Below are 22,727 nucleotides of genomic sequence, written 5' to 3'. Positions count from 1 at the left end.
GTCTTGTGCAAGAGCTGAGCAAATTATGCATATTCTATTCTATTCTATTCTATTCTATTCTATTCTATTCTATTCTATTCTATTCTATTCTATTCTATTCTATTCATAAACCACCTCTACCAGTTTCTACCTCAATGCTTTTCCATAGCACACAATGCTACATTATAAAGAATTATTTTATGTTGTTGGTTTATTACTAATCCTCAGACTAAGCTGAGTAATGCCTAGGAGAGAACTGTCATAATGAGACAGTTTATATTACAGAAAGCAGACCAAGGCCTTTCATGTGGAAGGTGGGGAAGCTTATCATCATCCTGTAAGCACTTTGTACAGCTGCTGACTCGCCTGCAGGGAGCCACAGTTCAAGCAAGCATGTTTAAACCTTTATTAAACAAGTCTCTCGCACTCCTATCCTTAAAACAATTTCCTGATCCTTTCCACAAGTCACTTGCCCCTTCTTCAAAATCTCTTCTTGCAAACCACTTCATTTATAAATATTACAATTCTGCTGTTTCAAATATTTTGACATAATTTCTTAGTGAGTGGAATGGCTGCCCAAAAAGCTGTAAAACCTCTTACATTTCTCCCCAGCCCACCTAAAGAGTAAAATCCTGAGAGCTGAGTATGATCTGGTATTCTGTGGGAGAAAAAAAACTCTCAGAAGACATATACAGGGTGTCATCTGTTAACAATAATCAGAGCCATTATTGGGGTACAGAGACAGGACACTAATGTGGCAGTCCATTCATCTCTAAAACTGAGCAATAATTTCTTTCTTTTTGTCCAGAGTTCAACCCTTTGCTTTTCTGTCAACCACCTACAGTGACTGAAAGCAAAGCTAAGCAAGAAACTGCAATCATAGTGCTTCCAGACTACCCCTTGTGTTTCAAGTCGACATTGTCCCCCTCATCCATTCTCCATAGAATCATATAATTACAGAATGGTTTAGGTTGGAAGGGACCTTTACAGATCATTTACTCCAACCCCCTGCAATGAGCAGGGGCATCTTTAACAAGGCTAGGTTGATCAGAGATCCATCCATCCTGGACTGGAATGTTTTCAGGGATGGGGCATCTCTGGGCAACCTGGTCCAATGTTTCACCACTCTCATTGTAAAAACATTCTTCCTTGTATCTAATCTGAATCCACTCTCCTTTAGTTTAAAACCGTTACTGCATTCTTGCTCTAAGGCAACAATGGTAATAACAACCAACAGCAGAGTGTGCAGAATGGAAAATAAACCCTCAAGTGACTTAATTTTCCCTGGACATTTATTACTCATGGGACTTGGCACATTGCCATCAGTGTTGAGCATGCCAACAGAAAAAGATCTTTTGAATATTTATTCCTTTCTCAGACCTTTCTAGAGCTGATGGATGTTTATATGGAAAAAAACAGACCAAGTTTAATGTGAAAACCTACCAGCCTTCAGACAGACGCACAAACCTAAAAGCTTGGGATATTAATTCCTGTAACAATAGTAAAGGCAGCACTGTTCCTCACAAGGCAAAAGGAGTCTGAGAAGGAGAGGGAACAATTAGCCAAAGATAGGAACCGAACAAGCAGTTTTGTTTGGGCTATGAACAAAGTACAGTGGGGTAGTTCTGGCCCGTGCATGTTATGTCACACCTCAGTAGCTGCAGGTACTGTATCCACTTTCCTCTACATGCTGATACTGAAATAAAAGGCTGCAAACCTTAGATTTGTTTTTCTCTGTGGGGAGTGTAGAAAATCTTAGTCCAGAACTCCTTCATTGCCAACATTCAAATAAATATACATTTTTTCAAGCTCACTGGGCAGTGAACATCATAGGTACACATGATCCAAAAAGGAATTAAGCAAGTTAATTCAGTTGTCTCCCACCAGGCCCATTTTCATCACTGGTGGCATTACAGCTATTATATGTGGTTATTTTTAGCGTTAGTAAATAGCAGTAGGACTGGTCTGTGGCAGGTGTGGGAGGGAGCAATGGACTTCATTACCTACGTTGTTAAAAACTCCTTATTGAATCTTATGAAATCACTGTGCTTTCCTCACCTACAGAAAATAACTCCTGTCACTCAGAAGCTCGCAGAGCTTGATTTAGCACCGTTCTTAGATGTTAAACCGGGACAACCCCTTAGGACTGCTGACAGAAAGGCGCTGCTGCAATGGGCAAACACCGGGTGGTCCGCGGGGAAATGCCCGAGCTCTCGGGGCCGTGGCTCCCCGGCACAGCGCCGGGACAGGAGCCGGGCAGGGCCGGTCCGGTCCCGCTCCTTGCCCGCACACCGGCACAGCCCCGAGCCTCTGCCCAGGACCACGGCCCTTCCACCCCTCAGCCCCGGCAGCTCGTGGGAAGAGAGCAGTCCATGTCATCAGAGATGTATGTAATAAGCCATGCTTCAGCACGTCCTTCGTTTAACCCCGGAATGCGTAAGAAAATAAAACTTATTCTGCTCTCTTAGCTAATAATCCATTTTATTATAGAAGACGCTCCACTTGTACCCGTTCTCCTCCCTGTGCAGAAGACACAAGGGGCAGACGAGGGAAGCAGCTTTCCCCCCATGCTTCGCCCTAACTTAGAGGGCACCGAGGCAGGTCAAACCCGGGACATGGGCCTGTCGCTTCAGGCCGCTGCAATCGCTGCCAGCTCGGTGAGGGGACAAAGAACAACCCGCAGGCCACCCCGCACTCTGGCCGCCCTTCCCAGAACAATCCGCCCTCCCAGCCCCGGCCGGGCGGGCTCTGAGGCGGCACCGCCCGGCACCGCCCCGCGCCCCGCCCGGCACCGCCCTCCCAGCGCCCATGCGCGCTCGCGCCGGCCTTCAGTTGGCTCACTACGCGCCCCCTCGCACAGGGGAGACAGGTTTCAACAACGCAAAGTTATCCTTCTCCACATAGCCTTTAGGCAAATAGAGACACTTTCTCCTATGGTATAAAACATTTTTTACTGTTTTACAACGATTCATAGTGCTTGTAGCTGAAATGCAGGGCGAAGAGCTCTCCTTGGGAAGTATTCCCCCCCTGCTCTCTCCGAGTAGGCCGGCCCGGCCCGTCGCGCTGCCCGCTGCGGAAGGGGCGGGCGCGGCCGAGGCTGAGGGTCAGCGCGGCCGCCACGGGGAAGGCACCGGTGCAGCCATGGCGCCGCCGCCGCCGGGACAGACCCGGCTCCCAGACTGGGACGGGCTGAAGCTCCGAGTGCGGACCCTCATCACCTCCCACCGCGTCATGATCTTCAGCAAGAGCTACTGCCCCTACTGCAACAAGGTGGGTTGGCGGCGGCGAGATCCCGCTCGGCGCGGTCCCCTCGGGGCCTCCCCTCGGGGGATACATGGGCAGAGCTGTGCCCGAGGGCCCCGCTCGGCCCGGGAGCGGCGCCGAGGGAGGGCGGTGTGGGGAAGCGGCGGCGGCACCTGCGGGGCTTGGAGCGTGCAGAAGTGACGCTGTGTCCATCCCGCTCCAGCACCACGTGCCAGCCCTGGAAAACCAGGCTTGAAACCAGGCGAGGATCCCTGGCGTTCGTGGTAGTTCTTTCTCTTTGCCACGCTGGGAGATGGATGTGTGGCGAGTTCCGCACAGCGTGCTTGCTCCTCAGCTCTATAGCTGCTCGAAGCTCAGGGTGCTGGCTGTGCTCCTTTCTCGCTGGAAATTTCGGTATCGCGTTGCTGTTCAGCTTGGACAAAGCTGCTCTCCACGACAGGGATGAGTTAAGTTTTCTGCCCTTTCTAAATTTGACGAAGGTTGACTCTATAGCGAGTATGTAAGTTCTAAATCCTGGTCACAGTGTGTGTTTAAAAGAAGAGAAAAGCACTCTTGTTTAATGGGATGTTTAGAGAAAAATGTCTTTTTAGCCCTAGCTGTGCATCAGTGTCGCAGGTTGGCTATAACTAGTAAGCCAAACTCCTTAAAATCTCAGGGCCTTCATTAGAATTTTATGATACCAACACATTGGTCATAGTCCACACAGGATCTGAGCATTTGTAGGCCTTAGGTTTCTTAGGTAATTACAACAAGTATGATATGAAATTTTATTTAAACCTCATATGACCATATTTGATATGACCATGGTAGGAAGAACATAACGAGAACTTAGAATCAAGTCTTGGTGTTCCTCAATAGAACTGGTAACCGGGAAAATACTCAGAAGCATAACTCCCACTTCTAGGTTAGCTTTAGTTCTGGAAACTCGGGGAAGAGATACAGTGACCCTCTTGCAGAAAACTTAACTGAATATGTCTTATCTCAGTTGCAACATAATTGAGGTTTTGAGAAATGAAGCTTCTGTGTTTGGGAGGATCAACCAAATCAATGCCTTCTAAGAACCTTTTGGCACATAGTAGAGCATAGTACGTAGCTCAAATCCTTCTTAACAACTTACTCGAAGTTTCAGTAAATGAAGAGTTGGAGTCTTGTTCCAGTCTAGTCCAGGTGACCAAAGTGTTATCTTCTGCCGAGGAGAAATGATTTCTTGAGGACTTCAGAGTTGCCCACTGAGAAATACTTAGTCATGCCTGTCAGTATTGCCCTGTGTGCTTTTAGTGCTTGTGATTGTAAATGCTGATGCTCATGGCACTCAGTTCAGTGGGTTTGAGATCACATGATGGCACAGAAACTTTTTAAACCGTGTGCCTTTTTTCCCTCATCTCTTCGTGGTGTTGCAGAGGCTCTAGACTAAGACAAGAAGGGGAGAAAAGACTTGATTGTAGTCTAGTAATTAAATTCCAGATTGTTCTTTCCTGCATTTCTTCATAGCTTCTTCATTAGGCAGGTTGTTTACTTCAGGGAAACAGTCAGAAAGGGGAAGAATGATTACAGGGAATAGGAGAGCCCTCTGTCATGGCCCTTTCTAGGAGGGTGAGTTGAAAAACATTGCATGAATTTTTGTGAAGAAACAGGTCATAAATAGGGCTGGGGGAAGAAGAGCTGACTGACTGTACGCAGATTTCCTTGGCTTATTTTCCTGCCTGGAACAGAATAGAAAGGTAATACAACAAAGAAAATGTGGAGAAGGGGTATAGATTGCAGACAGAGAATTAGAAGAAGAAAGTTTATGGAAGAAGGAAGCCTCACATGAGATATCAAGTGATAAAACAGAGGAATATCTCTAACACTAAGGATATTAACAATCCCTCCTACCAAAGACTTAGAAATTAGTGAAAGGAATGGGAAAACAATGGGTAACACAGGATTCTTGTTAGCTGATCAAGTCTATAGAATTAATGAAGTGGATATAATTTGAAAGTGTAGTTACAGCTTGGGTACTTAGACTGTAATCACATAGTTCTGAGTTCTTAGACAGATATGAACAGTGTGCATTGTATTGTCTTTTACTGTGGATGGTTGTTAGCAATGTGCTTTTAGTAGGATTAATTGAAAAACTAAAGATATTTAGTGCTCATGCTCTGAAAGAACCTAATTTGGGGGTGGAAAGAATTCACTGTTTCAAGTGGAGATAGCCATGCTAGAAGAAAATTGAAATTGCACTTTTCTTCAGAAACAGAACTGCAAATAAATTCCCTAAGTGAATTAAGTAGGTGATTGTATTCAGGTCAGCTAATAGCATGACTTGGCAATTGTGCTCTTGTTCTTCCTCAAATGCCATTTGTTGTTCAACTGCTTTAACAGGGCAGTGGTGGCGAGGGGGTGGTGGTAGAGTTACTTCCTTGTCATAACTTAACTTGGCTGTTTCTTCAATTTCTTAGCATCCAAAAAAGATAATAACTAAGATAAAAATGCATAAAGAAAACACAGTATTTTAGCATAAAAAATGGCAAGGCTGAACTGTGATATGTTGAAATTTCAAGAGCAAGAGCTGTGATTGCATAGAAGTTACTGGTTATTTTAGTTATATTTTATGCTATTACAGATTACATTCTCTATCCTCAGGGGGTTCTGGCCAATTCAGCTGTAGTTATTATGGGGTGTTAGCTGATACTTGAAAAAGCAGATCTAGGACATACCATTATTATTTTATGGTATGAAGCTTATTTCAAACCTGCTTAGCTACCCTAGTGACAGAAAGCATCTCTGGGAAGAATTTCCTAAAGTTAGACCAATTTCTTGGTTTTAGAGGAATTATCTATTAATAATATTTGAAAGTTTTTTGAAATATTTTTCTAGTCCATCACTTTTTGTGAAAACTGAAGGGGTTTATTAGGTAACTGAGGCCATTGCATTGGTGAAAAGGGAAGTAAATGATAGCCTTGCATCCCTTGTGTCCCATCCCAGACGTTCAGAGAAATTATAGTTTTGGCTTTGAGCTATAAGGAGGAAAATCTCCCAGTGCACTTCTGGAGTTTCCAGTGGTGTGTGTGTGTGTGACACTGAAATTTCTTGACCTGAGTCTGTATTAGTTTTACTGAGTTCAAAGTTTTTGGTGGATTTTCTTTTTCGTTAGTTGGTCTAATAATTCTTTTGGTCTCATTTTAATTTTGGCTTTTACAATGCCAGATAGAAGTAAGCTTTCTGGTTGTGTTCCCTAGGGAGGTTTACTTCCTTTTCATTTCAAAATTGGTTTCTGGTAAATGCAGTTATTGCTGAGTGCTCCAGTGAGTATTTCTGAGAAATCATTTCCTGTTCAACTTACCTAGATATTACTCATGATTAGCGTGTTATCTTTCTACTCCTCCTAATCATTTCCTTCTCCAAAGCAAAGTAATCTATTATCTCTTGCCTGCATTGAAGATTTTGCAACTGCTCATGTGCTTGCTATGATTCTTCTTTCAGTTTCATTAGCACAACACAAGTGTGATTTGTTCATAAGTGTAAAGTGCAATAGTTACCTCTAATTAGGATGCTGGCATTTGTCTGATATTTTTTTCTCTCTACTGAATATCTTCACTAAAGAATAAAGGTGATCTAAATGCCTTAAATCTGTTCTTTCTTGAGTATAATCTTTCTTGGTTTAGTAATGTTCTGTCCCGTCCTTCCTCCTGCCAACTGCTGTTGCAATGTTTTGGCAGAGTTTTTTAAAAAAGAAAACAAAAACTGATGAACACTTGCCTGTTACTCTGCTGCTTTGCTGCAAACTAAACCAGCAGTCAAGCAGCTATTTTTCTTATTCTTAATACTTCCTAGTAGCAATCGCTTTAAGCTTTGCTTTCTTGCATGGCATTTAGCTTGGGACTTGTAACAGCAGATGCAGAGCAGGAGCTCTGGAGTGGTTCCACTGCTGTTTCCCTTTGATTCTGCCTGTAGCCATAATCATTCCAGGAAACAAGCCTGAAGGTATAATGGTGAGCTTGGGACAAAAAAATTGAAGGATCATCTAGATGGTTAGAGGAATGGAGTATCACACACACTGAATGTGTGAAGGAGGAGCTCAGTTAGTTGAACCTTGGTAAGTTCAAGGTTTTACTTGCTGCCTTCAGCTGACATGTGGGAAGACAACCAGACTGTTACTCGAGTTGCAGAGTGAAAGGAGAAGAGCCAACAGACATAAGTTGCAATGACAGACACTCCAGTGGGATAAAATGGAAGCTCTTTACTGTGAGGATGGTCAAACTTTGAGCCAGCCCAGGTGTCTCTGTTCCAAATGAGAGGACAGTGCTTGAGCAATGTCATCAGCCTTCACATTTGGCTCTGCTTTGAGCAGAGCGTTCATGCAGATGGCCTGAAAAGGTCTCTTAAACTTCCACTGTTCTAAAACTATAACACCAATGCAATCAATTACAGAGGCAAAACTTTTAATGTTACAGTTTATATATGATGCGGTAAGAAACTTAATTTGTAGTTTGTACAGAATACAACATCTTCTCGTTTGTCTGCATAAAGCTGAAACTTTATCAGAAAACACTGGAATACTCAATATTCAGCATAGTAAATGTGAATCACAGCAATACTAAGAACATTTTATTCCTCAGGTGTTAGACATCTTTAAACTTACTAGATGTGAGTCAACATACATAAGTGAAGCTCTGTCAATAAATTCTTCTAATTGTCAGAAAGCTGTTTGAAAAATGTTCAGACTTCATGCTGGTAAGTGGGTCCATCCCACAGACATTCAGTGATTCTTGCTAGAGTTGTTTTCACATGCAAATTTAACAAAAAATGTTTCAGAAACAAAGATTTCTACAGTAAGGTTGCCTGATTTGAATCAGGTAATGGTACACTTTGTCCATCCAGAACTGAGGTTACAAAAACACATTGCTGAGTGCTGGAGAATTCAGCAGCTAAGCAAATTGTGTCTAGAAGCTTTTTCTTAAGGTAGTGGGATTTGTATTGGGAGGTTAAATGCTCTGGCTTTAAGTGAGGAGCACACAAAGCATAGAAGTGCCAAACTACCAAAGCTGTGTGGAGCCTGTACCTCAGAGCACAGTGGCTGAGCCTTCAAGCCTGTGTGTGCCCAGCAGCCAAGTTTACCCTGAGCTGAGGAGCCCTTGCAGTGCCATGGTGTCTGTTCCTGTTGCAGGTGAAGGAACTCTTCAGCTCCATGCGTGTGGAGTACTACGCTCTGGAACTGGATGTCACTGGTGAGTAGGAGAAAAAAATGTATCACATGCTGCTGCCTTATGTAACTAAAAATGAGTGACTCTGCATGATTCCTTAAGCTGTTTTGAACTAATTGGAGGACATGCGAAGCAAGTAAAATACATTTTAATATATGCAGTGATAAAGGCAATTAGGCTTCAATGTGGATTTTATACAGGATGTGTTTTTAATAAAACTGAAGGCTTTGACTCTGTAAAAATCATGAGGTGATAGAGAATGTGAGACCTGATTACTCTCCAAGGAGCTATGACTTCTGGGGGAAAAGACTGGGATTTTTTTTAGACTGGGATTTTTTTTCCTACTCCTGGTTCTCTTATGGCTTCAGATGAATTGTTAATGTTTGACTTGGTATATGGGTGACCTTCTAAAGGAAAGGTGCTGAGTCATTGGAAGGAAGGATAAATTCCAGTAACTTGGCTGCTTCTAATTTCAAGTTGTTGGTTGTTTTTTTTCTTAAAGTCCCAGCTGCTTTAGTTTTAGGACATGTGCAGTACCTTATGTGTATATGGACATAATGCATGTAGCTTTTAATGTAGTTTTAGGAACAAATAGTTTCTTATATGGTTCTTACTAAGCTCTTAAATGTGCTTTTGATAAGCTGTTGAGTGTCTATTATTAGTTTTTTTCAATACAGAACTTAAGTTTTCATTGCTTTTTTAAAGTTCTAGTGCCTTTTTGAAGTTGGTGGGTTTTTTGGTTTTTTGGGTTTTTTACTTAAGCAATGTTTGGGAGAAATGAAGCTATTTATTCATCTCTCCTTAGTTACTTCTTGTTCAAGTTGTCATACTGTGAATTAATTATAGCCCAAGATATGTAAAGTACAATGCACAGCCTTTTTTTTTCCTGGAATTACTTCTAATTAATAATATATTTCCCTTGCAGTTGCTCCGATTTACTGACGCATTTAGATACAATCTTGGAATAAAAAGATTTTAGTCAAAGTGATTACTGTAAAGTCACAGTCCCACATTTACTGTTGAGAGATCCAAATTGAGCCTGTGTGTAGGTGCTGATGATTCAGATGACAGGTCAGGTCAAGCAATGATAATTTTAAAACTAGAAAGTTTCTGACAGTGTGGTGGGTAGGAAAAGTAGGAAGGTAGCTTTAGGGTAAGTAGAAAAGCATGTTCATACTTTCCTTACCCATTGTCTTATAATACAAAACTGCTGGGCAAAATTATGTGCCTGTGCACAGAACATACTCCAAAATAAGACAGTTTTCATGAAAGAAAAGGTGTCTGTGATCTTCTGTGGTAGCTGGTAAAGAATTTTTCTGTATCAAATGTGACATTGTCAGAGACAGATTAAAATCCTTGAAATACAAGAGCTAAACTGTTACTACTTCACCGTTACTCCATTCTGTACAATTGTGGCTTGAAATACCAATGTAATTTCTGTATTTAAGCCTGCTTCTTTGAGAAGTAGTTTTTGAAGCCTTGCTTATGTCCAGGAATCCTGCAAATGGTATGTTTATAATAAAATTGTTGTCCTGGCAGACCTACAATGTATCACAGCCCAAAGCTTTAGTACTTCAGGTTTTTCTAAAAGCTCTCTTCCTGAAATCTGTTTATAATGTACACATTTCTTTTATTCTTAGATGATGGAGCCAGTATTCAGCAAGTATTGGCAGAGTTGACCAACCAGAGGACAGTGCCTAATGTATTTGTGAATGGAACTCATATTGGTGGCTGTGATGCAACGTATCAGGTGACTTGGCTTTAAAAATCAGCTGGAAGTGGACAAGACTGAGTGAATTTGCTGTTTGATTGTAGTTAAATTTTGTGTGATGCAGTAGACTGGGTGACGTAGGTCAGAAGAGACAACGTTATCAGTTGTTTGCTCAGAAATGTGTGCTAATTTGATTATTTTTTTTTCTTTTTCTTTCAGGCTTATCAGGATGGATCACTGCAGAAACTCCTTGGGGAGAACCAAATTGCAGAACCCTATGAATATGATCTCATTATTATTGGTGGTGGCTCGGGTGGACTTGCATGTTCTAAGGTATGATGTGAAAATGGCATTAAAAATCAGGTGGTATGTAAAACTGCTTCAAGAGTTAATCTCTAATTATGTTGGTATAAAACAGTCTTTATTTTGATGAGTATTAATGTTCAACTTTTTAATTGATGTTAACTATGCTTTCTCATATGGAATGTGCTCCAGCCCCCTGAATATCATGGTAGTGCTCCATTGAAATGTCTCCAGTTTGTCACTGTCTTTGCCATCCATGAGCATACCAAGTCAGTTCTGTCCTTCTGAAAGAAAAGGAGAGCTAACAGCATAAATATTTCTTTAGGTGAGATAGAAGAGAATCATAGGCTGCTGAGCCCATCTCATACCTTTTTCAAATCATGCCTTTTGACAGCATAGAAGGATCTGGATGCAGCATTGAACATGCAAGGAGCCATTCAAAGTTTGGAAAAAAGTCAGTTCTTGAGGGATTTCAATTTTTGTCTAGGGAAGGAGATAGAAGAGCCATATATATGATAATGACTAACTAGTGAAGGTAGCAAAGAAGGCTTCTATTAATGCTATCATGACCATGTGGGGAGGCTTGTTTGGTTCAGTAATGCTGACTGGTGTTCTCCATCTTTTGTAGGAAGCTGCTGCCTTGGGAAAGAAAGTAATGGTATTAGATTATGTTGTTCCAACACCTCTTGGAACCTCATGGGGTAAGGTTTTTTTATCTTGTATTTGATGATGTTTGGGTATCAGTGATAAATACTGAGATGTATGTTACATATTATGGATTTGAGCTCTTAGGAATTGAGGCTGAGTTCCTTTAATTCTGGTACACAGATAACAATAGTTATTTTCCTGGCATGCCGGCTGCTTTTCTAGAGGATTATTACTGTTTTGGGCATTGCTAATTGCTCTTTGTCAAAAGTTTTTTCAAGCTTTGATCACTTTCAAACCATGTCTGGGTAGCGTGTGCCTGCATATTCACATTCTAATGTTTGTGGGGATATTTTGCCTTTTAGTTCATCCAGTTCTATTTTGTAGACAATTGATAGGCTCCCTTTAGAACAGTGACTCCATGGCTATGTATGTTTCACCTTTCCCTAATTAAGGACAGCTGCTGACTGACCTCATTAATGATACTGGCTCTGAGAATGAGTGAGGAACTTCAGTGAAACTTCTATGGAGTCAAGGAATGAATGTGCTCTTGTAGACACTATTTCAAGCACAGGCATATTTCAAATTCCCCATAATAGATGATATTAAATTGTAGGAACTCTGGGCTTTTTGCCTTGCTTACTTGACAACCTGACTAAAATCTGAAGCCTTGTGGAGTAAGTAACCAGGGTGTGTGTTTGACATGCTGTACCTGTCTTGGGTCAGTGACTCTAATAATGTCTTAAACCAAATACAAGCTTAGTGTGTTCATTGTATTTTAAAATGTCCCTTGCAACAGAAATTTCATGTTACTGGTGTGACTGCAGCAAAGCTCCCTGAGTGGTATGAGTGATTATACAAAGTACATGATAGGAAAATCATAAATCCTGTTCATGGAAGCAATAATGTGGTTCTTTCCATCTTAGGACTTGGTGGCACGTGTGTAAATGTAGGCTGCATTCCTAAGAAGCTGATGCATCAAGCAGCACTTCTGGGTCAGGCACTCCAAGATTCAAGGAAATATGGGTGGCAGTATGAAGAACAAGGTTGGTGAGAACACAGAGGGCAGACCAAGACTGTACAGATGAGATGCTGAACTCAAGACTGTTCTTGTACTTTGGACTTAATGAATTAGTGGCAGAGTTCAATACTTTTCTTAGGTGAATCAGAAGGTGTCCTCCTTCTTGAGTCATAGAAGCCTTTGGGGTTGAAAGTTAATTGTGTTTTGTTCCCTGTATTAACCAAAATAAATGAGAGCTTCTAGAATGGGCTTAGTTCAGATAGTAACAAGTCACATAAATATTAACATAGTAGAACAAGACCTTAACATGTATCCTCATTATTTATAATGATGTTTTCTTAGCATGATGTACAATGACTAAGTTAAGTTTTTCTTAAGGGGCACATTGCACTTTTATTTTTTTAAATATGAAATTTGTGTCTTGGTTTCAGTTAAACACAACTGGGAGGTCATGGTAGAAGCAATTCAGAACTACATTGGTTCTTTAAACTGGGGCTATCGAGTGTCCTTGAGAGAGAAGTCTGTGACATACCTCAATTCCTATGGAGAATTCGTGGAACCACACAAAATTAAGGTATACTCTGCATTTAAAATACTTAGCTGGAGGGGAAAACTCGTGTTCTAGAACTGCCTTATAAAATTCAACACCAGAAAGGCTTTATCTTAACATTGCCAAGTTAGGTCAACTGAAGTTAATAACTCATTTGTGAAGTTACTGATTAAAATAATTATTGTACTTTAGTACCTGCCACAGTGTTTGCAAACCTAGTTATGTAACAATGATGTGGATATGTGTAAACCTGTGTCTTGTAAGAATAGAGGAAGGTGGTCTCAGTTTCTACCTTCATGACTGATTTCAGCAGCCTGAGTGAGAAGGAGGGGAAGGAAAGGAAACTTTAGCTGTATGATTTTGCAATGTGGACAATCCTCATACTATAGCATAAAAACTATTGAAATGAAATTTAGATTAAGCGCTTGCATAAGAGCTCTGCTAGAACCTCGTGCTGTATCAGCATACAAATTAAAGTGTCAGTTTTGCAAGACAAAGCTTGTTCTGGCAATGTTGCTGTAAGTGATCATACTGAAGCAAGGTTAACCTAGAAGTGCGTATTGAAGGCAACTGTTGCACTCAGTGAGTGTAATTGCCTGTGTTCAGTATTAAGGCTGAACTACTTGTGTTTTAAACCAAGAGCCTGGCACTGAAAGATAATAGTAAATTCAATTTACCTAATGTACCACCTGTTCAAGTGTCCAGGCCACTTGAGTGTGCCTAATCAATAAATGCAGTAGAACAGAGAGTCTTCCCAGTGGAAGGCTGGACTAGATGACCTCCTGAGATCCCTTCCAACCTGAATTGCCTGTTGACTCTATGGGGAGAAAGTTTTCCTTCATCTGTAATGGAAAACTAACAGAACAAGAATGAAGGTCAGATTTTGGGAGAGATGCATTGGCAAGATGAAATTTCCAAAAACCAAGAGTTTCTAGAGGTCAAATTAGTTAGAAGTCACACAAGGTTGGGTCTTAGGCCCTCTGAACTGAAATCATTTAACTAGTTACCTTTTTAAAATTTGTTTTTAATTTTTCATTAGCCTAAGAACTAATTCGTTATGCTGTCCCTCACATTGTGTTGGCCTTTTATTGAGGGCATGTCTTATTTTGTTGTGGTTTTTTATAACTTGGAAGTCAAATTGTTATGAATAATCCAATCTAAATTAGTAGTTAAAATAGTCAGGATTCAACGAGTAAAGGATTTTAAGTGATCTCATGGAAGAAAAGCCTGATAGTGTGTTGTTTAAACCTGCTGGTGTTCAGTGACTTGCATGGCATCTCTAAATGCATTAGTTCTTGTTTCAAACTGCTTATTCTTGATTTTTAAACATACCTACAATAATTCAAGTGAGGATTGCATAATTTTTATCTTAAAGCATATGAAAATGTCTGTCTTAACTGTGTCTTCATCAACAGGCAACTAACAGAAAAGGACAAGTAACCTATCACACAGCAGAGACTTTTGTCTTGGCAACAGGAGAAAGGCCAAGATACCTGGGTATCCCTGGAGATAAAGAATTCTGCATTACAAGGTGAGATGAAAAGGCACAAAAAGACTGAACTTGTCTGCTTTAGTCTTTGCCAAGACAAACAAGCTTGTGTTGGAAGAACATTGTAACATAGACTTGTTCTCTTTTAGTGATGATCTCTTCTCCCTGCCTTACTGCCCTGGCAAGACTCTGGTTGTGGGTGCTTCCTATGTGGCTCTGGAGTGTGCAGGGTTTCTGGCTGGCCTGGGTCTGGATGTCACCGTGATGGTGCGTTCCATTCTTCTGCGGGGTTTTGACCAAGAAATGGCAGAAAAAGTCGGTGCCTACATGGAAACACACGGCGTGAAGTTCATCAGGAAGTTTGTACCTGTTCAGGCAAGTGCTTCCTTCAGCTTTCTTCTCTAAACACTTCATTACTTTAAACAGCACGTGTAAAATGCAGGTGTTGTCTGGGAAGGCTTTGGCTCTGTGCAGAAATAAATGTTTAATGGGACTGAGCTTTTTTACTGCCTAATGATAGATTAGTAGGTCAATGCTTGAGTGACAATGGAAGTGAGCTCTGCTGCTTCAGGTCATTCTAAGTTTACAATAATTTGCACAGGTTGAGCAGCTGGAGCAAGGAATGCCAGGAAGACTGAAAGTGACAGCAAAGTCTACTGAGGGACCAGAAATCCTTGAAGAAGAATATAACACTGTAAGCATTTCTAGATTTGAAATAAATGGCTATAGATGCACATGAAAAGTATTGAAATACTTTTTCTTGAACAACTTGAAGGGAACTCCTCCTTAAATAGTTGTTCATGTAAATTACTGGCAGAAAAAGAAAAAAAAAGTGAAAAATCAGTATTTGTGTTTAGTTGAGCCCTGTCAGCAAAACGAGTGAAATTTTATGTGGCTGGAGTTTAGTTCATATAAACAGTGTTGTTGCTTCTGTATTTGTTTTGGCTTTTCTGTTTGTTGCATCTCTAAAACAAGTTGTGCATGGAAGGGAGTTGTTGGTGGCTCTTTCAAATTTTGGAAGAAGCAAATTGGAAGTAATTTTATTCATATGCTTCAGCTTTTTTAGTAAAATACAGAGGGAAATCTTGTGTTATACTTCTCTTGCATAAAATTATTGCATTTAATTTTGGGGTTTTTTTAGGTTTTGATAGCCATTGGTCGTGATGCATGTACCAGGAATATTGGTTTACAGACAATCGGTGTCAAAATCAATGAGAAGTGAGTATTGCTAAACTGCCTGAAACCACTGAATGCAAGGATTTTTTTTATTTTTTTTTTTACCTCTGTAAAAATACCTCATAATACATGATATTTTTTTAATTCCCACTCTTCTATATGGCAATTTTGTGAACCTTGGAAACCTTTTTTGTTCTGGACTTGAGTACCGTTGTCCATTAACTTATTTTCTATAGTATGTACTTCGTAAAACAACTATTCTGAGTGAATATGTACTAGTTGGCCATTGTGCTGAAAGCATAGAGCTGTATAATAATCAGGTGAAAGACTGTGAGTCCAAAGATGTCTGAACAGCTTGATTGTCATCAGCCAGGCACTGTTGTTCATGTCAGAACTGGCCCACTGAATACAGACTTCAGCTGTGTGTCAGAGTTCAAGGTGATTGATGCTCTGAAGTTTGCAGTTGAAGTAAAAAAGTATATTTAATGCAATGAGCTCAGCAGTTAGAATAGAGTTTCTCTGGTTTTTTACAGAGTTCTAAGGAAAGTTGTGATGCTGAATTCTGTGGTCTTCTGTTTTAAAGGAATGGGAAAGTCCCTGTAAATGATGAAGAACAAACCAATGTGCCTTATGTTTATGCAATTGGGGATATCTTGGATGGAAAGCTTGAACTTACTCCAGTTGCCATTCAGGCAGGGAGGCTGCTGGCCCAAAGGCTGTATGGGGGCAGTTCCAGAAAGGTAAAGCTATAAACATACAACTTCAAATTAATTCTCTGCTTTTTGCCTCAAAACTGCAGTAACATGAGTTAATTTATCCACTTGTCTGTGAGCTCTGCAAGTGTTTTATAAAAAAGAAGAAAAGTTCTTATATAACATTTTCTGTTATGTACTGTGTAGAACTTGCATAGTCTAAATATGATTTTTATTTTTATTTTTAGTGTGACTATATCAATGTACCAACAACAGTGTTTACCCCTTTAGAGTATGGCTGCTGTGGGTATCCTGAAGAAAGAGCCATAGATGAATTTGGAAAGCAAAACTTGGAGGTAAGAACACCCAAGAGTCAAATAACTTGTAGCTTGAGGGTGTTTTTCTTGGGCCTTGCTACTTTATTCTCAAGGCATGTGTTAACAAGATTAGAAGTTTAGATAGGTAGAACTGCTGTGGCTGTCTTTTCATCTGTCCAGTTTTCATCTGGGCTCACAGAAACCCAGGGCTGGACTTAATGCCATTAGAATTGTGCATAACTATTTGGAGGTGGCTGAGAAGCATTTGACTTCAGGAGGCCACACTTGGGTTACAGAGCTGTAGGAGTTTTTTGTTGTCATGAATTAAAGTCTTTTATTGTTGAAGCTTACCAGATTCCTGGGATGAACTATTTTCTGCTGGTTCACTGTACTTGAAGTGTGAATTTATTTTTTTTGCTGACCTTAACATATGTCTATAGGAGTATTGGGGATAACTTCCCAATTTTATGGTAATTTCTGGCTTCTGCACATCTCTGAGGAGTTATATTGAAGCTGCTTGCATGCTTTGTGTTTAATTCCTTGCATCTTTCAAAATCACTTGACATTATTGAGCTTCTGCTGTTAACTGATTTGCATAATAGGTTTAAACCTATAGTAACTGGATAATAATTTTGTACTTCTCTTTCTGAAAGTTTGATTTGCAGCTTCTACATATTTTAGCTGTTTTTATCAAGCATTTAAATCAGAGCTACATGGTTTGAGTCAAGTCTTCCTCTGCTGACTTTTGGAGGATGGACTCTGGGCTGAGTGGAAAAAAATTACTCATCTAGTTTGTTATAGACAAGAATGTAGTGGGTTAAATGTCAAACCACCTATTTATAAAGATACTAAAAAGTAGAATTGTGTCTGACTGAATCAATGAAATTTTAATGCTCATTTTCTGGTTTTCCTCCCAGGTTTATCACACTTTGTTCTGGCCACTTGAATGGACAGTACCAGGCAGAGATAACAATACCTGTTATGCAAAGATTATCTGCAATAAACAGGACAATGTAAGTAGCAAGCTGGAATAGATATGCCGAGGGTATTCTTGAAATGGAAAAAACTGCAGAGCTACTTTATTTAAAGTAGTTAATTTTTTCTTCAAGACTCTGCTGTTGACCTGCTTGCATAACATTTTTAGTGTAGTGGGAGTTATACACGAAAGCTTTTGTCAAACTTTGCCTGGTACTGACTCCGTGTTTTTCTCTCATCTGTTGTAAAGAATCGTGTAATAGGACTGCATGTTCTTGGACCCAATGCTGGTGAAGTTACCCAGGGTTTTGCTGCTGCAATCAAATGTGGTCTCACCAAAGAATTGCTTGATGAAACGATTGGTATCCATCCTACTTGTGCAGAGGTAAGAAAGGGGGAAGGCACAGCCTGATTTAAAACCTGCCCTTGAAGACAGTTTTACCAAGAGGAAATCAGTAGCCACGTGGATGATGATGCAGGCAACAGTAAATAAACTGTTCTTTTGGTCTCTTACAGGTATTCACTACGATGGATATTACCAAATCTTCTGGGCAGGACATCACTCAGAAGGGCTGCTGAGGTTAAACCTGCTGTTTTACATGTTTCCATGTTGTGCACTCTCGGTCCTGTGGAAGCTCTAATACATCAACTGCTTTGCAGCAAAGTAAACGTTTGCATCAGTACCACTGTATGTGCTGCAGCTGGGAGTGGTGCCTTCCAGAGGCTTCCTCAACAGGAGTTGTGTTGCACATGGGAACAGTAATGCAGCAGGGAAATCTCGGACTGTAAATCCTGACTTTGCTTGGAATTAGCACTGCGGTGCTTTCTTGACGTTGTAGCTCGGAATCTTCTTGCAAGATGAGCTATGACTGATGGCTGCCAGGCAAGGCTGGGAGGTTCTTGTCTAGCCAGATGACTGAACTCCTCCTGAAGGAAATTCTTACATTGCACAAATTAAAGCTAATACTTCTAGTTCCAGTGTCTTGTACAAATGCTTGAAATAGAAGACAAATATATAATTGAGTGATTCTTGACAACAGTTTACAGTTGACTGATTTATCTTTTGGATGCATTTTGTTATACTTAATTATATGTTCAGTTGAGGCAAGATGGCATAAATAGGATGCAGTGTTGAGCAATGCAGTTCAAGCACTAGTCTCCCATCCCAACCAGTCTAAAACTTCAAAGTAAGTAAGCTAAGACACCACTGTAGTTCACATTCACAGATTTTTTGACCTCAGGTGACATCATGTCTTTAAAATAAAAATTGGAATTGTAGGCGTTCTTGTGTGTCAAGGCTAAAGAGCGTAAGTGCAAGACCATGTCAGTGTGCTTCAATCTGGTTTCATCTCTGTAATTTAAAACCTCACAGAGCCCAGAATTGTCTGTGCTGTTATGTAGAATGCTGAAGTCCTGGAGAAGCAGACTTTGTCCCACTAACACAGTAGGTGTCTGCCCGTGGAAGCAGGTGTTGTACAGAGCTGCTCTGAATCATGTGGCAGCCCAGGGCAATGGCCTGCTGTGTTTGTGTCGTGTTGTGTACTGTCAGTATTTTGAAGCTCTCTTCCACCCCTAATATTCTGTCCTGGGGGAATTGTGCTTGAATCTGACTCTTAGTTTTGTCCAAAGAGGTGTTTTGCAAGACTGTTCTGAACATTGTATGATAGTAACCAGTTTTTAACTATTTAATCTGTGACCTACTGTGGAATTTGAAGTCCAATAAACAATGCATACAACACTCTGTGGTGTCTGACCTCGTGGTTTTATGCTGCCTGAGATTTTAGTTGGCTTCAATGATGTTGTGTATCCCATACAGTACTAAATATACAGTACTAAAACCTCTATGGATTTGTGCATATTGTAATCTATTAAATGGAGAAACAAGTTGTTGTGTAACCCCTGGGGGCTTGCTCAAGATATCAAATGTGCTTCTGTGGGTATACAGAACTGAACTTAGGTGAGTTCAAACTTGAAAGAACAGTTTTATACCAGTTCTGTATATTCCAGAAAATTCTGAATACCTTAAAGTTGTATTTTTTAACTGCAACACATCTCAGAGATGCTCAGTAGAATCTAGTTAAAGTGTTAGCAGCTAGTCTTGCTGGTGTTCAAGTTTAGTAACTCTTGGAGGCTTTGGGGTTTTGCTCAGTAGCACTGCAGAATATCTTCACTTGACAGGGGAGATGCTTGCTGAGCTGCAGGTGCTGCTTTGCTGCAGAGCTCTGGGGAGTTACTGCTTCTGGTCCCACAGAAATGATGACGAACTGAATGGGAATAGTTTACCTGGTGTAGCCCTGTTGGAGAGGAAGGGAGGAAGCTAAGTCAATGAGTGCTAATTCCTGAATTTGCTATTAGTAAGCACTAATTGAGTTTTATTTTAAATGGAGATTTGATTTGCAGGTTCATGTTAATTGATCGATAATTACCAGTTGCATATCTGTACGTGTCCTAATTGCAGATGTTCCTTATGTCATGCTTGCCCTGGCTGCCAGCTCTAGGTGATACAAAGAGCTGGTGTCACCAAGAACTTTTTTACAGTTTTTCTTTTAAGCCTCCAGTTAAAATACACAGTAATTTACAGCTTATAGCTGGAGGAAGTGAATATATCACTTATGTTTCAGTAGACTCACATGTAGCATAAAGTGCTGTGACAAGAAGACATAGATCAAAGCCAAAATTTTAAGCTGGACAGTAGGTGTTAGAGAAGAAGGTAAGATCTGAGAGGTGGAACCTGTAACAACAGAGTAAATATCCTGAATTTGGGTAGTAAAGAACACTCCAACAATGGCATTAATGGCAAATTGGTGCTTACATTTCTCTTGTCATAAATGTTGTTCAGCAGATTCTGAAGAGCTGTTCTGTGTTCTTAAAACACTGGTATTTATTATGCTCTAATACCATGAACCTTTTATAAGCTGTAGTTGAAAATGCTCAGTTGTGACTGAATCTGTGCTTAGCTGCTTGTCTAGATCTCTGATAATTATGGCACTCTGTTCTCGACTGGAGCTCTTGAAACAATGGATAACAGCAAAGCTGTGTGATTTTTGTAACTTATTGGTGAATTTTATCCATTTCAGGTCCAGAAGTGGTTATGATTATAGTTATTGTAAACATGGAAGACAATCATCAAATTACGAATAGCTTTCCACATAGCATAAGTTTTAATTATATCTTGAGCACTGTAATTTGTCTTGAGTAACACAAGCAGCTAAAGTTGGCCTGTGCAAGAACTGTGGGGGCAAGTAAGAGACAAAAGGGGGAGCTGAATATTCTGTAATAAGCCATGAAATGCCAAAGTTAGACACAAAAGCCTTTTCCTGGGTAACTGAACTCTTTAACGCTTCTGATTCTCACAATTCCCCTTGGAGCTGCTTTTGACAAAGACTTGAAGTGTTTACCCTTTTCCAGCACATCTCATACTGGCAAAAAATTGAAAAATAGGGTTGTTTTTTTTCCTTAGCTCTAAACTGAAGTTAAAAGTACATGTTTAAATCCTGTGCTTGTCAAGCCTTCCCTGAATATTGGCAAGGGAAAAATTCCTGGATGTGCCTTAGAATTGGGAACAACAGAGGAAGGAAGGATCAAGCATTTTAACTAAAAATAGTAGTGGATCTGTTGAATGTCACGTGCTTTGTAGTTCTTGCTCTGCAAGGGGAGAAGTGTTCAAATTACCAAAATCAGCTGTAAAATTGTCTGCAGCAGATGGATATGAATAGAAAAGAAAAAAGTGACTTTTATCTAGAGGTTCAAGTAGAAACAGCCGAGTTTGGAGATTTTTTGACTTGCAGTATTTTTTACTAGGTTTTCTTGAAATACTTTGCCATTCTTACAATATGCAAAGTTCAAATATTTGATGGTCAGAATCTGAAGACTTCTAGTTTATACATAGAAAAAGTTGTCTTATAAAAAAGATGGTTTGGAGGGTTTATTTCCAGGATATGCAACCACTTAGCAGCTTTGTGGTTTTGACAGCTGAGAGGACAGAAATGTTATTTCTTTAGTTAACTTAATTCAAAATTACTATTGCCCTTTTCTCTTCTGAAATATAAGAGTTGGAGGGTTGTGTGTGTAAGGAATTTGGTTTGTCTCCCTTTCCCATTATACCCTGCTGAGATGGATTTGTGCTGCTGCCCTGTGTCTGCCACTGCAGGTGCACCTGAGCTGTGACTGCATGGGCTGAGGATGCAGAGAACCTGAGAGATGCACAAGAAACTCCCTTTAAGCAGTACCTGCACAGCTGTTTGCTTTTCACAGGAGCTGATGGCTGTGGGTAGATGCTGGCAAGGTTCATCAGTGCTTTGTCTTGTAAAAATGTGACTTGGAAAGCTGGCACTGACTCCCTTATGTAACCTTGCCTTGGACGTGCTCTGACTTGGGGCTTGCACGGTGTGTGGGTGAGGGCAGTTCAGGGCAGGGATGGGGTCTGGGCTAAGGCAGCTCTGATGGAGTGTGAGCCATGGGGCTGGAACTGTGCATTGGGAGGGCACGGGGCCCACACTGGCACAGGTTGGGCAGAAGAGGAAACAATTGGTGGAAGGGGAAGGATTGGTTTCACCTGAGATTTTTCACTCACCTTTTCCTCCCTCGCTCAAGCAGGATGAAAAATTGTGATGGAGGCTATAGCAGCCTGAGGCAAAAATGCTTTGCTGGGACTGTATCAGCCAGGTTTGTTGCCAGGTGATGTGTCTGCATGTTCCATCTTTTCTGGGTGTAGGTAAAGTGAGCAGACTGGGAAACAGACTTTACTATGCACAGCTCCATTCCTTTGCAGTAAGAACTTCCCTCAGCTTGATTAATTCTGTTCCTCTACTTGTCTGTCCCCCTTGACGAGATCATTGCCTCGCCTGTGGGATATGAGATCTTCCTACTCTCTTTTGCCCCAAAAAGAGGCCCCACAGTTTCCCTGGATCCAACACCCCTGCTTTAATTCTCTTCCCCTTCCTCTGTCACTTTCCAGGCTATAAATTACAGCCCAATTGCATTTCCATTGCTCTTGAATGTTAATTTTATTGACCTTTGCCAATCCCTGCCCTCCTCCCATCTGAGGGACAGGCTTGAAAAGGATTATTCCTCTCGAAGGTGATGAAAAGTGCTCCTTGATTGCCAGATTGGCATCTCCATAACATTCAAGGTCTCTGCTGGTTCAGGGAGGTGGAGGAAAAAAGCTTGGGAACAAGGCCAGCTGCTTCCCACGTTGGATGAAGCATCATTAAACAGCCCCTTTCCCTTCAGGCTCCAGTTTGTCTCTCCCTCTTATTAAAAGAGCTGAGTTTCTAAATTAGGAAGCCTAAGATTCTGCTGTTGAGATGTTCACATTTAATTTATCTTGCACTCTACAGGGGCTGAAGTTCATCTCGCTGATCCTGACCTCAATCAGCAGGAAATGCAGATTTTTTATATGTTTGTGCCTTGTACTCAG

At 40.7% G+C, this 22,727-nt stretch overlaps 1 protein-coding gene across 1 annotated transcript; it reads left to right on the top strand.

The window, feature by feature from the left end:
- Positions 1 to 2,824: 2,824 nt before the first annotated feature.
- On the top strand, positions 2,825 to 19,046 carry TXNRD3 (thioredoxin reductase 3). Its single transcript, XM_014872020.2, has 16 exons — positions 2,825 to 3,249; positions 8,393 to 8,453; positions 10,070 to 10,179; positions 10,360 to 10,473; positions 11,072 to 11,144; positions 12,015 to 12,134; positions 12,541 to 12,683; positions 14,075 to 14,190; positions 14,298 to 14,523; positions 14,750 to 14,842; positions 15,290 to 15,366; positions 15,908 to 16,064; positions 16,265 to 16,372; positions 17,251 to 17,346; positions 17,559 to 17,693; positions 17,825 to 19,046. The coding sequence occupies exons 1-16, from the start codon at positions 2,968 to 2,970 to the stop codon at positions 17,891 to 17,893; spliced, it is 1,980 nt and encodes a 659-aa protein (XP_014727506.2). The 5' UTR covers positions 2,825 to 2,967; the 3' UTR covers positions 17,894 to 19,046.
- The last annotated feature ends 3,681 nt before the right edge of the window (positions 19,047 to 22,727 follow it).

The sequence above is a fragment of the Sturnus vulgaris genome, chromosome 11, assembly GCF_052056855.1.
Source record: "Sturnus vulgaris isolate bStuVul1 chromosome 11, bStuVul1.hap1, whole genome shotgun sequence".
Taxonomy (NCBI): Eukaryota; Metazoa; Chordata; class Aves; order Passeriformes; family Sturnidae; genus Sturnus; species Sturnus vulgaris.
Note: the sequence above shows the minus strand (reverse complement) of the source record. Positions and strands in the feature narration are given on the sequence as shown.